This window comes from Oryctolagus cuniculus, chromosome 2 (genome assembly GCF_964237555.1).
Source record: "Oryctolagus cuniculus chromosome 2, mOryCun1.1, whole genome shotgun sequence".
NCBI classification, from domain to species: domain Eukaryota; kingdom Metazoa; phylum Chordata; class Mammalia; order Lagomorpha; family Leporidae; genus Oryctolagus; species Oryctolagus cuniculus.
In genome coordinates, this window is record NC_091433.1 from 32826304 (window position 1) to 32844718 (window position 18415).

General features: G+C 52.4%; 1 protein-coding gene and 1 non-coding gene across 4 annotated transcripts in view; both read left to right on the top strand.

Moving 5' to 3' along the window:
• Positions 1–19: 19 nt before the first annotated feature.
• Positions 20–18415, top strand: part of FAM114A1 (family with sequence similarity 114 member A1) — a 70616-nt gene continuing 52220 nt past the window's right edge. The window contains exons 1-2 of one of the 3 annotated variants that reach the window (XM_051842463.2): positions 20–170; positions 9758–10113. In XM_051842463.2, coding sequence (XP_051698423.2) covers positions 9766–10113 — 348 coding nt within the window. In that variant the 5' untranslated portion in view covers positions 20–170; positions 9758–9765. Of the gene's footprint in view, positions 171–711; positions 734–9757; positions 10114–18415 lie in introns of those variants that run through there. The other 2 variants (XM_051842464.2, XM_070068120.1) reach the window with 2 other exon arrangements.
• On the top strand, positions 397–454 carry MIR574 (microRNA mir-574). Its single transcript, NR_162684.1, has one exon. It is a non-coding gene; the product is annotated as a microRNA mir-574 (primary transcript).

The window sequence follows — 18415 nt, forward strand, 5'->3', positions numbered from 1 at the left end:
CTCTCTGGCTGGCCGCGGGGCCGGGCAGGGATCTCCGGGGCGGGGCCGCTGGGTCCCCACTCCGGCCCCGCCCCGCCCCGGCCGCCCTCTGGCCGCGTCCCCGCCAGCCCTGCCGACGTGGCGGGGCGGGACCCGCCGGGCGCTCCCGCGCGCACTCGGCCGCCGGAGCGGTAAGAGCCCGGGCACCCTCTCCCCATCCCCTCCCCGGGGCGGGCTGGGGCAGCCGCAGCGGGGTGGTGGGGAGATCCTGCCGCTGCTCCTGGTTCCAGGCCCCCCGACTCCCTGCCCTGTGCCCCAGCGAGAAGCCCTCGGCACCCTGCGCGCGCCCGGGAGGAGCCGGCGTGGGGGCGAAGGTCCCGGGCGGCGCGGCCGAGGGCCTGCGAGGGTGCGGGCGTGTGAGTGTGTGTGTGTGAGTGTGTGTCGCTCCGGGTCCACGCTCATGCACACACCCACACGCCCGCACGCCGGGTCTGCACCCTCGGCCGCCGAGGACCTCCGCAAAGCATCGGGTGCTGGCACCAAGCAAGTGCAAAAAAGTTTCCCCCGTGCCCCGGGCTGCAGGCTCCCGACAACCGGGGCGCCCCGCTCGTTCCCCCCGCCAGCGCGGCACCTCACCTCCTCCCGAGGCACCACCCGAGGCACAGCTCCCCTCCGCCCCCGCCTGCCCCGTGGGGTCCCACGCCCTGCCCCAGCCCTCTCCAGCCAGTCGCCTCGGCTTCTCGCCTGGAATCTGGTGAGTGTTTCCAGCCATCTCAGATCAGGCGCCTGGAGGTCCCTGCCTGTTCCTGGAGTGGGAGACCCCTGGTTCCCTCAGCGCCCGACCTCAGCACCATGTAGGATACTGACAGGTGGAGCCCCCAAGCCGAGGGGGCTGAGAATGAGACGCCTCAGAGTCTTGTGTGCCCCCTCTTCCTGCCCCACCCCAGTTCCCATGCTCGCTCCCCCTCTTCCACCAAACCCGAGTCAGCGACGAATCTGATACACTTTGCACATTCTAAGTTTTAAGCAAACTCTAGGGGCAGAATTTCAGGCACAAGTGAGCCAGTGCAGAAGGAATGTGAGGGTGGGAGGGGGCCTTCCTGCATCCTGGGGATTCAGACCATATAAGTAGCCTTTTATTTAGAAGACCGGGGTGTATAGCAGACGTCACTGCTGCTTCATCAATATCAAACACAGCCTGTGTCAGTCAAGACTCAAGGGTCAGAAACCCAAGGAGGTGCTGTTAGCCATGGCCTTGAGGGGGCAGTGACAAAGAAGCACTCCTTCCAAAGGCAGCGGTAGAAGCCTACAGGGTGCAGCAGTCACAGAACCAGGGGCAGGTAGTTCTGGGGAAGGCGTGGGGGACAGATTAAGGAAGATTCCAGAGTAAGAAGTGACAGCAGGCATTGAGTGAAGGAAGAGCAGTTAGAGGCAGGGCAACCCAGGTGGAGAACCTGGGATGTGCAAAGGCTTGGGGGCTGTGAGGACAGGGCTGGTGAGGCCGGTGTGTGTGTGTGTGTGTGTCCAGAGTGGCGGCAGACAGACAGGCTGAAGCTGGAGAAAGCAGATGATGGGTGGAGGTGTTTGCGCCTGACGATGTTTAAACCAGAGCAGAAATAGGTGCCATGTGTGTTTCAGAGCAGTGCCTGGCAGACCACAGCGGCCAGTTTGGAGCCTGGGTGCTGCTCCAGCCCCATGAAGAGCCTCTCCCCCAAGGGTTTACCCCCTGGTGCTTCCCTGGCCAACAATTTTTTTTAAACTGGCCAAGGTGAACTTAAACAGGATATCACGTTACCAAAGTTTTTAGTTTGCCAAGTGAAGCCAAAAAAAAAAAAATCCACTATCGCCACTCTCATAAAATGAAAGACATTTTAATTCTGAGAAAAAAACACAAAGAATAAACTTGCAAGTTGAAGGCAGCACTTCCTGTTTAATAAATTTAGATATATGGAAAGCTTGGAATCTTGTTCCCATGCTTCTCCATCATTAAGGACGGGTCCCATGCCTGCGGTCGGGGTGTGAGAAGGAAAATCCGATGATGGCGCTCATGGGAATGAGTGAGGTGTTTGCCCACAGGGGCTTGGTGGGACCAGGGCATCCCTCCCACCCCCAGCTGTGGCTCCACACAGCCCCTTGTCCCAGGCACAAAGACTTCCATCCTGCGTTGCTGATGCTGGGCGCTGCACCTGCCCTGTTCCCAGCACACCTGAACAGCCACATCAAAGCCACTTGAAGCGTTCTTCCCACAACGAGGCCAGTCGAGTTCCACTCATCTGTCCTTTATGTGATGTGCTGTTTTGCGTCCCTTTTTTGGTTCCTTCCTTTCTGAAAGACAGCGCCCATATCTTCCGTTTCCCACTCGTCCCGGGAGCCGGGATGTTGTGGCTCCGATACCTTGCATAGCTCTGTGAGCATTGTAGGTGATGAATGAATTTACTCATGAAAAACTAACTGATTCGCAGCCCACAAAGGCTTCTTTATGTGCTGCCCTTCCTGTCCTCCGGGTTCCCTGAAGCAGTCTCCTTGTTCCTGTCAGTGGAGCCTGCCCCAGTGTCACAGTCCCGGGACCTGACGGCTGTGCCCCAGGGAAGGGCAGCCAAGCAGAGAGGGCCGCGGGGCCAGGAGTCACCCTCCTGCTCAGCGGCGTGCTGAGAACACCCCAATGTTTCAGACAAAAGGGCACAGGCTTAAGATGCTCGCCTTTCCCCTGATGACAGCACCCAGAGACATCGATAAAGCTCCATAGGGACAGCAAGCACGAGGCTTTTGTTTTTTTTCATTTTGGTTTAGAGAAAAATGGACCCGTGCCAGTTCACCTGGTTGGATAATTAGATGAGTTTGTAATTAGATAATTGAATTAAATAATCTGTAAATACAGGTTAGAGATACAGTTAGAAGTTGCAATAGGGATGATCTTATGGTGACATTTATTATCATTATTATTAAGATTTATTTACTTACGAGGCATAGTTACAGAGACGGAGAGAGAGGTCTTCCATCTGCTGGTTCACTCCTGAAATGGTTTCAATGGCCAGAGCTGAGCCGATCTGAAGCCAGGAGCTTCTGCCTGGTCTCCCACACAGGTGCAGAGGCTGAAGCACTCAGGCCATCTTCTACTGCTTTCCCAGGCCATCAGCAGGATACTGGATTGGAAGTGGAGCAGCCAGGACATGAACCAGTGCCCATATGGAATGCCAGTGCAACAGGCAGATGCTTAACCTACTATGCCACGGCGCTGATCCCTATTATTATTTTTTAAGATTTATTTATTTATTTATTTTGAAAGTATGGAAAGAAAGGGAGAGAGAGAGTTTACATCCGCTGATTCACTCCCCATGTGGCCACAACAGCCAGCCCTGGGCCAGGCTGAAGCCAGGATCCAGGAGCTTCTTCCAGGTCTCCCACATGGGTGTAGGGGCCCAAGCATTTGGGCCATCTTCTGCCTTCCCTAGGCCATCAGCAGGGAGCTGGATTGGAAGTGGAGCAGCTGGACACTGGGGCCCATATGAGATGCCAGCACCACAGGCTGCGGCTTTACCCTCTGTGCCACAACACAGGTCCCATTCATTATTCAAGCAGATGTAAAAATCCGGTCTTTCTGAAATGTGTAAGTTATGTGTAAATATTTTTATGAATATCAGATCACCACCTGATAGACAATTTGTGGGTGTGGCGGGGGTGGGTGGGTCCTGTTGCTGATTGAAGGCAGAGCAGCTGTAGGGACATTCTGTTGCCACACTTTTTTTTTTTTTTTTTTTTTTTTTTTTACCCTGAGGTAAACCCATCTAAGGCAGCCGGGCCACCTGAGGCAAGGGAGCCTTCTGGGTTTCCTTCCGCCAAGGGCATCCCCGATGGTGAAACTGATACAGTGTTGCCACATGCTGATGGTGTTAGGGACCAGGCTGAATTCGCAGCCTGGTCTTGCAAGGGTGATGTTGATGGGTTCCTGGCTTACTGTTCCCCCGCTGTCTGCTCTTGAGGCAGGACTCGGCTCCTCTTCTCCTGGTTTCAGGCTCCGGGCTTCTTGCCCTGCCCTGGTCGTGGAAGGGCACGGGCACCCGCGGGTTGCTTCCCATTTCACCAGTGAGAAGTGACTTCTCAATTCCGTATGCTCATTAGCATGTCTGATCAGAAAGGACAGTCACGGCAGCCCCACCAGAGGGGGGAGCTCTTGGAAATGCTTTAGAGAGACCCCTGGAGAGTACACAGTTCTGACTAGCACAGCTCGACCTGAGCCAACCTCTCCTGGCCTGTGAGTTGAAACCAACACATGTGTCATGTGACATATGTTCTAGAATGCTTTATGAACTGTGTGACAACACATCTAGGACACAAACATTCACATCAGATGTCCATAATGGTTTGTATTTGCCCATACAAAGTGAATAGTTCGAAGCTTCTTAATAATCCAGATCAATAGTAAGGATTTTACAATCACCCCACAGAAGAAATATCCATTTCAGACAGTGTCTATGACTAGTTACTAATGAAAACCAACGGGAATGAAAGTGATACCAAAGTATGATTTATTCATGGGCTCATTCTCCTAATTGTCATGTTTCTAGGACACAAGTGAGGATAAGGTAAAAAAAAAAAATTACATCTTGAGAGGCAAATACAGAGCTCTCATCCACCTGTTCATTCCCCCAATGCCTGCAATGGCAGAGCCAGGCCGGGGCCAGAACCAGGAACATAGCCCAGCCCTCCCATGTGAGTGGCAGGGTCCCGATCACGTGAACCATCGCCACTGTGTCCCAGGGTGAGCATTAGCAAGAAGCCAGGGCCAGGGCTGGGAATCCAGCCAGGCACTCCAGTATGGGACATGAGCATCTTAAATGCTAGGCTCAGCACCTGCCCTGGGATAGGGTCAGTTAAGACTGAGAAACCCTTAGGCAAGGGCATTCACACAGTGTTCTAGGCCCCCAGACAGCAGACTTTTTCTCTAACAGGACAGCTATATTTTAGGTTTTGTGATCCTGCAGGGTCACAGCTATTCCACTCTGCTGTTGTACTGCTAGAGAAACCATAACAGTATCTAAACAAAAGGGTGTGTCTCTTCCAGTAACAGGTTATTTTCTAAAACAGACAGACGCATGATTTGGCCAGCAGGCTCTGGTTTGCCACCTCGGCCCTAGGCCAGTCCTGCCCAGGTGTTTTTTTTGTTTTTTGTTTTTTTGTTTTTTTGTTTTTGTTTTTGTTTTTTAAGATTTATTTATTTATTTATTTGACAGGTAGAGTTACATACAGTGAGAGAGACAGAGAGAGAGGTCTTCCTTCCGTTGGTTCACTCTCCAGATGGCCACAATGGCCAGAGCTGCGCCGATCCGAAGCCAGGAGCCAGGTGCTTCTTCCTGGTCTCCCATGTGGGTGCAGGGCCCAAGCACTTGGGCCATCTTCTGCTTTCCCAGACCACAGCAGAGAGCTGGATTTGAAGAGGAGCAGTCGGAGCTAGAACCGGTGCCCATATGGGATGCCAGCGCTGCAGGCGGAGGATTAAGCTAGTGAGCCGTGGCGCTGGCCCGGGTGTTTCACAAAGACTTCATGAGCCTCCCAGCTCTGCATGTGTTCCCCTCCTGGGATATTCCACTCTCCTCCCATGCACCATAGCCACCACCTCTTTTCTGTACAAGGCCTTGTGTCGTTCTGTGCTATGTCAGCCAGGCTTTGCCCAAGCTCCCTTGACAGCCCATGGGCCAGCCATGAATACGCTAGACTTAATCTGTCAGCCACAAAGAAGTATGCATTCTCTGCTTCTCCCCTCTGTAGACCTAGCAGGAGTGGCATCACTGACTCCAAGTCTGGCAGGTGGTTTGTCTGAAAAGTGGCATTCGAAGTCCATTAACTGGGAGTTGAAGGAACGAGAGAAGGCCATGTGGAAATGTCATTTGGAACCAGCCGCAGAGGGAGAGCGGAGATCTCCCCACAGATGCTAATACAGCTGCACAGGTGTATTCGTTGCACTCTCACTATGCACAAGGAAGCACGGCGTTACATGCCGTGGAAAACAGGAAAACAAAACTAGGAAACCCTCTTCTTCCAAGACTTTACAGTATGATGGGGGGGGGCAACTGTGATCTCAGGGGGTTGTAACTGCCCACAGTGGCAGACACAAAGTGCTCTGAGGGCTCAGAAGAAAACCTGTAGGTATTAAATCTCTTTGGGAAGAACAAGGAGTGGAGGAAGGTTGTTTTCACTGGGTCTTAGATGTGGAAAGAATAAGCATCCGTGACTGTGTCGGGCACTGTGGGGAGCAACTCGGACTAGACTAAGTTACTGGAATTAAGACTTATTCTATGCATCTGCTCTCCCACAATATGGCGCTGAGAAGGGAGAAACAGCTTCTGCACAGCTGCCTCCAGTTCAACCAATAAACTGTAGGACTTACTCCTGATTGGAGGAGAGCAGCGTACTCGGCGTGTGGGTAGCAGAGTTGGGATTGGTGGAAGAGGACTATAAAGGAGGAGAGAGACAACATGCACCAGGAACATCTAAGGGGAACATCTATCTGAAGGAACACCTGTGCAGCCCCCGAGAGAGCCGGCCGGCGGTGTGCCGCTCCCCTGCGGAAGTGGGGAAAGTGGCCAGGGGGAACCGCCCTTCCATAGAGGTGGAAGGGACAGTAGCCAACCCAGGAAGAACCAGCAGCAAACCCGGGGAGGGCCGAGCAGACGAAAGAACAGCGCAGGGTCCTGTGTCGTTCCTCCACAAAGAGGGGGAGCGACAGGGCACTGCACAGATGTACTGTACAGGCAGGTGTACCGTACAGGTGTCTCATTCCAGGTTTTAGAAGGGGGGAGTCGGATGTAAGCCTGGTGGGATCAGAGCAGAGAGGTCGCACAGTGCAGCCAAAGCACATGGCCCTGCCTCGGGTCCGAGCAGGAGAGCGATGTGATGAGACGCAGGAGATGCAGGACAGGAGGCAGGGAAGGCTGTGGAAGGGGAGAGCCCAGTGTTGACCTGATGGGCGTGAGCCACACCAAGGGCCTGGCAGTGACAGTGGGAGTAAAAGGAAGGAGGTGGATTCTGAATACAGAGCCCCCGGGATCTGGCGACCGACTGAATGTGAAAGAGACAGGCGGCGTGGCAGGCAGGGCTCTGATGTGGTTCAGCCTCAAAGTCAGACATGGATTTGAATTTCAGATCTTCTGATTCCTGAGAGTGTGACCTTTGACCCTCCATGTACTCATCTGTAAAATGGAGCTCAAAATCTCAAACCCCTAGGATGTGATAAATTTCAAGAGCCTTGATATAGTGGACACAATGAATGACAGCTATTGATAGTATGTGTTTTTTTTTAATTTTTTGTTTATGTGAAAAGGAGAAGAGAAAGAGGAGAGAGAGAGAGAGAGAGAGACTAAGATCTCCTATCTACTGGTTCACTCCCCCAAGGCTAGGGCAGGCCAGATCCAGGAGCAGGGAACTTAATCCAGGTCTTCCCCATGAGTGACAGGGACACGACTCTTTGGGGTGTCACCTGCTGCCTTGCCAGGTGCACGTAGCCAGAAGCTGAAATGCAGAGCAGGCTGGCACCGTCGCCCAGGCACTGTGACACAGGAGGCAGGCATGGCAAGCGGCAACTGCACCGCTGCACCAAATACCCTCCCCTGATCTTTATTGTTAATTGACACAAGTATTTGTATGTGTTCATGGGACACAATGTGATAACTTGATACTTGTATACAGTGTGTAGTGATCAAATCAGGGTATTCCAGTCTGCGCAGATGTTTTTCATTCCTATGTCTTGGACACCTTCAGACTCTTCTAGTTCATCCGAAATGTATAAGAAATTGTTGTAGACATGGTTATCCACCTGTGCTATGGAACACGAGAATTAAGTTTAAGTCCCCCCCCCACCCCATTTAACTATACCTCCTAGACAGGTGCAGCTTTAGTCAATGACAGATCTGACATGGGAAGCCTGCGTTATTAGGGCAATTGAGGTGCCATTAACAGAAATAAAAAAGTCAAGAAGAAGATCCAGTATTGAGATTAGGACAACAGGTTTCCTTCAGGACAGGAATCAGTGTCCAACTACCAGTCTGGAGGCAGAAGCTGTTTCATTCTGGCATTTTTGAGGAATCATTCACATGCCATGAAGTTCACGTACTAAATATTCACTCTCCTAAAGTGAGTAGGTCACAGCGGGCTTTGGTGTGTTCCCAGACCTGTGCAGCCATTACATTTTTTTTTTTTAAGATTGATTTATTTGAAAGTCCAAGTTACAGAGAGAGAGAAAGACAGACAGATCTTACATCCACTGGTTCACTCCCCAAATGGCCACAACAGCCAGGGCTGGGCCAGGCCAAACCCAGGAGCCAGGAGCCAGGATCCAGAAGCTTCTTCCAGGTCTCCCATGTGGGAATAGGGGCCCAAGTACTTGGGCCATCTTTTACTGCTTTCCCAGGCCATAGCAGAGAGCTAGATTGCAAGTGGAGCAACCAGGACTCGAACTGACGGCCATATGGGATACTGGCATGGTAGATGGTGGCTTTACCCACTGTGCCACAGCGCCAGCCGTCAAACCTTAAAACAATCTCATCACTTCCAGGAGAAACCTCAGGCCCATTAGCAGTCACCCCCCAGTCACTCGTAAAACTCTGCTTCGTGTTGCTGTGAAAACAGGCAGGTGTTTGCAAGCCAATGCTCACATGTGGCAGGTAAAGCCTGGGGCAGGGATGTGACTCACCAAGAAAGAAGGCGTGGCAGTAGCAAACGGCCGTCCAGCCTCGAGGAGGGCTAGGAGAGGGGACACGCTTGGACGCCTGTCCCACCTGTGGCTATACACGAAGTGGCTTCCCATGTACTGTGGGCCACGCAGCAGCCCGCTGGTATACACTGAGGTCAACAAGAGTGCCCACCGGCGCACCTGAGCCTCGGCTCCTGTGTCGTGAGAACACTGTCTTCCATTGAGCCAACACATGTCGTCGTCTGTCTTCTGTTCTCCGCTCTGCAGTAAGCTAGCCACTAGCCCCATGCGCCTGTGGACGCTGAAATTATTTCACGTGAAATAGAGCTAAAAATGTGCCTCCCCAGGTGCACTAGCCACGTTTCTAGTGTGCAGCAGCCACGAGTCAGGTTAAGTAGATGATTTTAGATACAGACAGTATGTTTAGTTCCCACGTGCCTGGCCCTGCCTGCCACGTAAGAGATCTGTCCAAGTTCGAGCATAGCAAGTACAGGCTCATTCCTAACACATGGTCCTTCGCTCGTGGTCCTGGAGGCCACGTGTCCAAAATCAGTTGCCTTAGGCTAAAGTCAGGGCGCCGGCAGGGTTGGCTCCTCCTGGAGTCTCCCAGGAGGTTTGCTTGCCCTTGTCCCTGTCACGTCTCCTCGCGTCTCCTCCTGTATTGCTTCTTCCTCATTGCGGGCCTCACTCTAATCTCTGCTTCGCTTCTCATACCTGTTCCTCGTTACGGTGGCACCACCCTCTGATAAGGACACCTGTGCTGACATCTGGGACCCACCAGATAAACCAGGTGACTGCCTCATCCCAAGACCCCTAACGTAATCACACCTGCCACGTGCCTTTGCCTTTCCCTCTGCCTTTGCCATGTGAGGTCATGTTCACAGGTGCCGAGGACTAGGACATGACTTTCGTGTGGGGGGGGGTGGCACATAGTTGGCCTGCCACAGGGTTCCAGAAAGTGTCTTACTGGCAGAAGAATGCTTACCCCCACACCCTGCTCCCGCCAGATTCAATGTGATTGTTCAGACCTTGAATTAAACCCGAGCCATTGAGATGAAAGGCTGAAGCACCTGTTTGTAATTGTGTTGACAGATACTAAGATGTCTGATGAAGCCAGTGACGGCATAGCCGCTGGAGACCAAGCAGAGGTTACCAAGATGCCCAGCAGTGATTCTTTACCCGAGGACGTCCAAGGGCCCTGTGGTTCGGCTACAAGTTTGACTGCGCCAAGGCCAGCTGACCCTGGAGGGGACGTGAGTGAGAAGGCAGCGGTGCAGGATGCTGAGGCCACAGCCGCTGGGCCCCCGGAGCTGCCCGCAGACGTCAGCGCCGAGGAGCCGCCTCTCAGTGGAGCGGTGCCGGAGGACGCACTTGCTGAGTGCGTTGATTCCGTCAGCCTGGAGGCCGAGCCCGGATCCGAGATCCCCCTGAAGGAACAGACTGACCCGGTAGGAGTGCTGCATGTGATTCCTCCCAAGCCGGGCTCCGGCCGGTATCTGCTGTCTCTCTCTGTTTCCTGTGGCACACAACACAAATGCGACATTTAGTTTGGCTCCCAGTTCTGGTCCAAGGTCAAGGTTTGCTCCTCCTGGGGGTGGCCTTCTTGCTGGCACAGTCCCGAGCTGTCCCAGGGCCTCATATGGTGGGAGGCAGGGAGAGGCTCCGTTTTTACTTTTATTTTTTTAAATAAGATTTATTTATATATTTATTTGAAAGGCAGAATTACATAGAGAGAAGGTGAGAGAGCGAAAGAATCTTCCCTCAACTGGTTCACTCCCTAAATGGCCACACTGGTCGGATGAGCCAGGCGCCAGGAGCTCCATCCTGCTCTCCCATGCAGGTGCAGGGGCCCAAGCACTTGGGCCATCCTCTGCTGCTTTCCCAGGTGCCTTAGCAAGGAGCTGGATCAGAAGTGGAGCAGCCAGGACTGGAACAGGCACTCCTATGGGATGCCGGTGTGGCAGGCAGTGGCTGGACCTGCTCCCGTGCCACAGGGCTGGCGCCCAGACCGGCTTTTCGACCAGAGGATTGAGAGGATCGAACGTCACATGAATCCATAAACCCCTGTATGAAAGGAGGGCCCTGCGTCACCTTTTCCTGTCTCATAACGGGGATTACATTTCAGCAGGACTCTGAGGGCGGACAAGCCCTGTTCAAACGGAAGCACATAGCGTGTGCAGTGCTCACGGCCCAAGTCTGCAGACAGGAACTGGGAGCTCAGAGTTTATTGTGACACTGCCTCTGGGACCAGGAATGTGGTTTTGGTCAGAGCAGACACACCAGAGGAGTTTTTCCTTTTAATATTTGCACTTTTTAAAAAAGATTTATTTTATTTATTTGAAAGAGTTACAGACAGAGACAGGGAGAGAGGTCTTCCATCCGCAGGTTCCCTCCCCAATGGCTACAACAGCCAGAGCTGTGCTGATCCGAAGCCAGGAGCCAGGAGCTTCTTCCAGGTCTACCATGCGGGTGCAGGGGCCCAAGCACTTGGGCCATCCTCCACTATTTTCCCAGGTGCATTAGCAGAGAGCTGGATCAGAAGTGGAGCAGCTGGGACTCAAACCAGCACCCACATGGGATGCTGGCACTGCAGGCCAGGGCTTTTATCCACTGTGCCACAACACCGGCCCTCTAATATTTGCACTTTATTCATTGTATTGTTGATAGTAATGATGCCACCACTCATCAGACACACATCCTGTGTGCCAGGTGCTCTGCTGGCCGCTGTGTCCGTGATGGGGTTCAACCCACACCGAAGTTCAAGGCCAGACATGATCACCTGCAGTCCACAGATGAGGCTCAGACATGCCCAGCGTCTGCCCTGGGGTACACAGGCAGAAAAGAGAAGGCGTGGTCATGCCAGATACAGCCAGTGTTTCTCTAAGAGCGCTGAAATCCTCACGCAGATTTACAAATCCCTGTGGAGGGCTCTGGCCCTCCAGTCACTATTTCCTCATCACACACCACCTGCCAGCAGACCAGAGGCAGAACCCACTTGGTGTTTTAAGAAATCTATTTGTCGGGGCTGGCGCTGTGGTGCAGTGGGTAAAGCCACACCTGCAGTGCAGGCATCCCATAGGGGCACCAGTTCAAGTCCTGGCTGCTCCACTTCTGATCCAGCTCTCTGCTGTGGCCTGGGAAGCAGTAGAAGATGGCCCAAGTCCTTGGGCCCCTGCACCCACATGGGAGACCCTGAGGAAGCTCCTGGCTCCTGGCTTCGGATCAGCACAGCTCCAGCCATTGCAGCCATCTGGGGAGTGAACCAGTGGATAGAAGACCTCTCTCTCTCTCTCTGCCTCTGCCTCTGTAGCTCTGCCTTTGAAATAAATAAAACAAATCTTAAAAAAAAAAAAAAAGAAATCTATGTGTTTATTTTCACTTTATTTGAAAAGCTTACAGAGTGAGACAGACATCTTTCGGCTGCTGCTTCACTCCCCAAATGCCCACAACAGCCAGGGCTGGGCCAGGACAAAGCCAGGAGCCTGAAACTCCAGCCAAGTCTCCCACAAGGGTGGCAGGGGACCCAAGGACTTGGCCATCACCGCTGCCTCCTGGGGTGTGCATTAGCAGGAAGCTGGAGTTAGGGGCAGAGCTGGGACTTGGATCACACTCTCTGGTGTAGGACAGCAAACCCTACTGCCGCCCCGAACACTGGCCTCCAGAACACACGCTCTGCCCTTTGCCTCTGCCTGCACCTGTCTCTCGAGGTAGCGCAGTCGTTCCCACTGGTGCCCATGCCATCATGACAGGACCATCCGGGAGGGACCTTCCTGGCCCCTTCTCTGGGCTCGTGGGCACAGAGCGGCAGGGACAGCACAGAAGCAGGGGACGCCGCTGTCCCCCGTCCAGTCTGGGTTGAACTGTCGGTCTTTGAGACTGCGGTGCGGAGGAGGCAGCGGGTCTGTTCTCAGCCAGGCCCAGCCCTGTGCATCCTGCAGTGGCTGCCACAGATGACTCTGCCGCACCGACACGAGGGACGGGAACCCGACAGGGAAGCAGGGCTCCGGGAGCCCATCCCCCAGGTCCCCAGCTCTGCTGCTCTGTGTGCAAAACGGGCGTCCTGTTTCCTCTCTAACATGACCCCGCCCCCCGCCGTGTCCTGCTGCCCCACGGTCTGGGACTCTGCTGGCCCACACGCGGCTCCAGGGCTCTGCTTCCTTTCCTGACTCACAGCACTGCTCTGGGATGGCAGTTTCCCAGGGGGAGGGAGGCAGGACAGTCATTCTGCAGCCCTGCGGTGCGACTCGTCATTTGGCCTGTGAGTTCCAAGAGCTCACAGATCCCCGGTCATTGGACCACAGGTGACCAGCTCTCGCTGGGCGACACAACCCCTAGGGCAGCACGTGACGCCTTCGTACCTGTGTACGTTGTGCGATGTGCAGCTCAGGGTGTGCATACATGTCACCCCAAATGTCGATGATTTCTTCCTGTTGAAAACATTGACAATTCTCTGCTAGCTTTCTAACAAACACCGGCAGGGCATTGTTACTGGAATCATCCTACCTCGCAACAGGACTCCAGGGCTTCAGCCTCCTGTCTGACTATAACTTAGTACCTGCCAATCAACCCTTTCTCCTCCCTCCCCTGCCTTCCCAAGCTTTGTGCACCACGGTCCACTGTCTCCTTCTCTGAGACCCAGTTTGCAGATCCCCCGTAGGGAGTGTGACCGTGCAGTGCTTGTCTGTCCTTGCCTAGGTCATGTCACTCACCATGATGGCTTCCAATGTTTGTGAATGGCACAATTTCACCCCTCCGTATGGCCAAGTGGCATTTCCTGTGTATATGTAGCCTCCGTTCTTTGTCAGTGGACGCTCAGGTTGTCTCCGTCTCCAGGCTGTTGTGAACACTGGGATCTCAGGCATCTCTTTGGCAGGTGGATTTCATTCCCTTTGGATAGATGCCCAGTTTTCCAGCAAGGTTAGCTGAAGGGGCCTGCTTTCTCCAGTGTGTGTTCTCACGGGTTTTGTTAAAGGTCAGGTACTTGTAGCTGTGTGGGTTTGCTTCTGGGCTCTCTGTTCAGTGAGTTCCCTGTCTTCTGATGACTTCTTTGTACACGTCAGCACCTCCTCCTGTGTCTCAAGGTGCTCCTGCTAGCGTAGCCTGCAGAATGAGTTAGTGATGGCAGACTCGCCCACCTCCGCCTGCGCGGGGACTTCATCTCTCCCCCGCATCTCAAGGACGGCTTTGCTGGCCGCGGTATTCTCTGCTGCTGTTTCCTTCAGCGTGGTGAAAATCTCATCCCACTCTCTCCCGGCCTGTGAACCTGCAGCCAAGTGGATTGGAACACCGTCTATACTACTTGTTCTCATTATCTTTAACCTTGGGGAGGTTAATAGTCCTGGGGGCAGGCTTGGCTGAGTTGAATCTTCTTGAATATGGTTGATTGTGTCTTTCTTGGGGTTTGGACTGTTTTCTGTTGTTATCTCTTTGAACACCCTTTGGACCTCTTTGTTCTACTCTAGTACCTCTTGGACCCTCGTGACTTGGATGTCTGCTCTTTCAGCGCTGTCCCAAAGTGTCCATAAGCCTTCTCCTCCCTCTTCATTCTCCTTTCTTCTCTAACTTCTTTGTATCCTTTTTTAAAAAGTGTATTTATTTGAAAGTCTGAGTTAGAGAGAGAGAGGGAGAGATGGAGAGAGAGCTTCCACCCACTGGTTCATTCCCCAAATGCACACAACAGCAGGGGTGGGCCAAGACAAACCCAGGAGCCATGAGTTTCTTCTGGGTCTCTCACGTGGGTGCAGGGACCCCCACATGGGTGCAGGGACGCCCACATGGGTGCAGGGACCCAAGCATTTGGGTCACTTCTGCTGCTTTCCCAGGCACATTACCACGGAGCTGAATTGGAAGCAGAGCAGCCGAGACTCCAGCCCATATGGGATGCCAGCACTGCTTGGCTCCCTTTGTGACTTCTACAAATTCTAAGCAGTCTAAATTTTCTCTGAGCTTCTGGACACTTCCACTATTTAAACACTAGATGGCGCCCCAAGCCAGGGTCTGCTGCATGTCAGCTGTTGCTGTGATGTCGCTGTTTCAGCAGCAGAGGGCGCCCCATCCCATAATCGTCCCAAATCCATAGTTGCTGATTTCAGAATCAATTGCTAGAGGTTTCGTCTGAGCACCGGTCTGGGGGTAGAGAGACCCTTGAGCTGTATCTGGCGCTGGGGCTCCCTGCGGCTCCCAGGGAAAGGCCTGTGCTGATTGTCCCATCCTACCCGCTGGCAGCTCCGCTGTATGTAGAGGGGAGGGGTGGAGGCTAAGGAGGGTCTAGGATTGGCCTGCAAGTACGGGCCTGGAGGCTCCTGCTGGCCCTGGATTTTACCGTGGTGGACCCAGCACTAAGGTGTGGCCTTAACTGCTTCCCCCTTCCCCAGGTGGGAGGCCTGGAGTTCTGCTTGGATCTCAGGGAGTGGTGACAGCTTTTTAGAAAGAACTAATGCCAGGGCCCAAACTCAAGGATTCTGACTGGCAGGGGCTTGGGCGTCAGCAGCCTTTAAAAATGCCCAGGGGTTTTGATGTTCAGCCTGGACTGAGGACAATTGCTCCAGGCTAACGATCCTCCAAGTCCTTTATGTGGATCTCAAAGCGATCTTCCAGTACTGCTCCAGCTCCAAGGAGAGAGCGTTTCAAAAGCTTTGGGAGAACAAGTTCCTCTATCCTGCTGGTTACCATGGCACATGTCTACATACATCAATCTTTAAAAAACAGCAGCAACACCAGCCTCAAAGCACACAGGAAAGGAGGGCAACATTCCTCACCCCAGGCTTGGTCATGTCCATGTTCTCGATCAAGGAGTGGACCCCAAGATTATGTCATGTGATCCACCTCAACTAAGGAAGTAGCAGAATGAGGTGCTGAGCCAAGTCTTCCCAGCTGGAGACCCTGGTTTGCCTCCGCACTGCCTTTCCACTGTGGGGAACTCTGGTTCCCAATTTTTATTATAAGCGCTACTGCTGTAGAATATCTTTGCTACAGAAAGAAAAATATTGCTTGGACACACAGCATTCTGACCTGAGATGACTTATTTTGAGGGAAAGGTTCACTCGGGCGACTGCCTGGATTTCGGAGGTAAGGCTCCTTCCCTGACACCTGGTAGCAAGTGACCAGAATCCCCCAGAGCGCAAGGCATGCACACAAGAGCCTAAGTGTTTCTCGTCCTCCAGTCATGGAAAGACAGGAAGACTCCCTACTAGACATTTAAGCACCTACAAATCTTGAATGCCTTCCATTTGACCATCCAGGCCCCTTTCACATATTCAGTAAATAGTCCCCCCTGGGGCTGGCGCTGTGGCATAGCGGGTAAAGCCGCCACCCGCAGTGCTGGCATCCTTATGGGCGCTGATTCGAGTCCCAGCTGCTCCACTTCCGATCCAGCTCTCTGCTATGGCCTAGGGAAGCAGTAGAAGATGGCCCAAGTGCTTGGGCCCCTGCACCTGTGTAGGAGACCCTGAGGAAGCTCCTGGCTCCTGGCGTTGGGTCGGCCCAGTTCCGGCCATTGTGGCCAATTGGGGAGTGAACCATCAGATGGAAGACCTCTCTCTCTCTCTCTCTCTCTCTCTTTCTGTCTGTCTCTCCTCTCTCTGTGTACAAATAAATAAATAAATCTTAAAAAAATAGTCTACCCTGTTTACCAATTAAAACCCACCTCTCTGGTTCAGTATGCTAATTATAGCAAAGCATCAGGTGTTCACGGAGCTGGAGACAATAGACGCGCCCATTGTAGCTGCCTCTGGAGTCCAGCTTTTCTGATTGGAAGGCTGCTGACCGCGCTGTGCTGGGCACGTTTTACTGGAATGCTGGCAGCACTTGGCTTGTGGCCTGATCTAAGCAGCTCTCATATTAGCACAACATGCACATAGCAACGTTCTCCAGCAAATGCTTAGAGCAGATCTGAGCGCTGTGAGACTAGAATACTTTAGGGATGTCAAAGTGGTTCAACTTGAGTGCCACCGAGAGGCCGAGTAAGGAAGACCGAGATGAGCCCTTGGCTTTGCTGTAGGGAAGCTGCTGTGACCTTGGTGGGAAGGGTGTCATGGAATACTGGCCACGGGAGTCTTGCTCTGATGGGTGGAGGAGTGCTGAGGGGGCCGCCTGCAGAAGGCGGGCACCTTGCTCCGAGGTGAAGAAGCAAGTAGGGCCCAGAAACCACAGAAGTTTTGTCCTCGTCTCAGTCTGTTTCCCTGCTGTGACAGAGTAGCCGGGGATGGGCAACTTTTAAAGAAAAGAGATTTAGTCAAGCTCATTGGTTTGGAGGCTGAAAGGCCAGACAGCACGGCGCTGGCTCTGGTGAGGGACCCCCTGGCTCTGCCCCCTGGTGATGGGTGTGAGGAGACAGGCTCACACTGCCCGATGGAGGGCCGACCAAGGAGCTCCATGAAGCTACGACCTTTTCTAACAACCTGCTGACTACAACTACCAGAGTCGCGGGATCTCCAGATCTATGCCTTCCAAGGCAGCGCCCCCAGAGACCTAACTCCCCTCCTAAGGGTCCCCTACCTCTTCGCTCTGCCACACTGGGGACCGAGCCTCCCACCATGAACCTTTGGGGGATGCACTTAAACTCTCTCCACACTGGGGCTGACCTACTTTTGGTTTTCATTTGTCGGTTTTGCGATGGGGGAATTGTGTGTGTGATCAACATAGGAAGTAGCAGTAGAGAAAAGCGTGGACAAGCCTCCCCGTGCCCTGAGGAGTTTGGGTGCGGTCGGTGATGAGGGTGACTAAGAGAAAGCCATCGTTTCCACAACAGCAGACAGGGGGCAGCCATTGTGAGTTGGAGTGCAGTGGAGTTAAGTGTGTGTTTAGATGGGTTTTTGCTGTAGGCCAGTGTGTGTTTTGTGTACAGACAGGACTACTCAGACATTTAATTTGGTTTCAACAGTTAGCATTCAGTTTATTAAGATTTCAAATCAACAACTCAGCTCGCAAATCTTACTCTACTTAGAGGTTTAGCAAAATCTGACAATTTAATCTAAACAAAATATAAATAAAAAAAGTTTTTGATGGATGTTTGGCTCTTTTTATCAACTCAGACATGTTAGAGTATTTTAAACTGCCTTTAAACATGTAATATATTCTATTTCCTTTTTAAGTGCCTCATTTATCTGCTTATATAAAACCTTGCTGAGTCCTTAATAATTGTTATAAAACTGTTTAATTAAATTTATAGAGTGGACTTAAAGGCTTTGTAAATGTTATAATAGTATGCATAAACTTAGAATGATTTCAGCTTAAAATTAAAATTCTAATAATTCAGTTATTCACTTTAAATTGGTTTTCAAAAATTGTCACACTCATAGATCAAATTCCTTAGCTGTTAGCAGGACAGACGAGACCCAAGTGAACACACAAATATTAATAGCAGGGCTTTGACACCTTAAACTTTTCTATATTAAATTTTAAATCTTCCCAGAGTGGAGTGATGAAGAAAAATAGTTGGTAATAACTGAAGCCGTTTTCAACCAGATGTGTTGATAGAGCTGCAGGCGTGAGGGGCACCTGACTCCCTCCAGGCTGTCATTCTGAGTCCCTGTTTGGAGGAGCTGTGCCATGAGGGTTGGGGTCACCCACATCCCTGAGCGCAGTTTATACACACGACCTTCCCTCCATCTACTCAAGGACGCAGGACAATCCGTGATCTTTAAGATGGGTTCATGTATTTTCCATCTAAATGTTTAAAGACCTTTACATTTGACAGAGTTCTGAGATTTGTAAATATTTTTGTTTTTAGAACTTCGTTCCTTTTAAAAT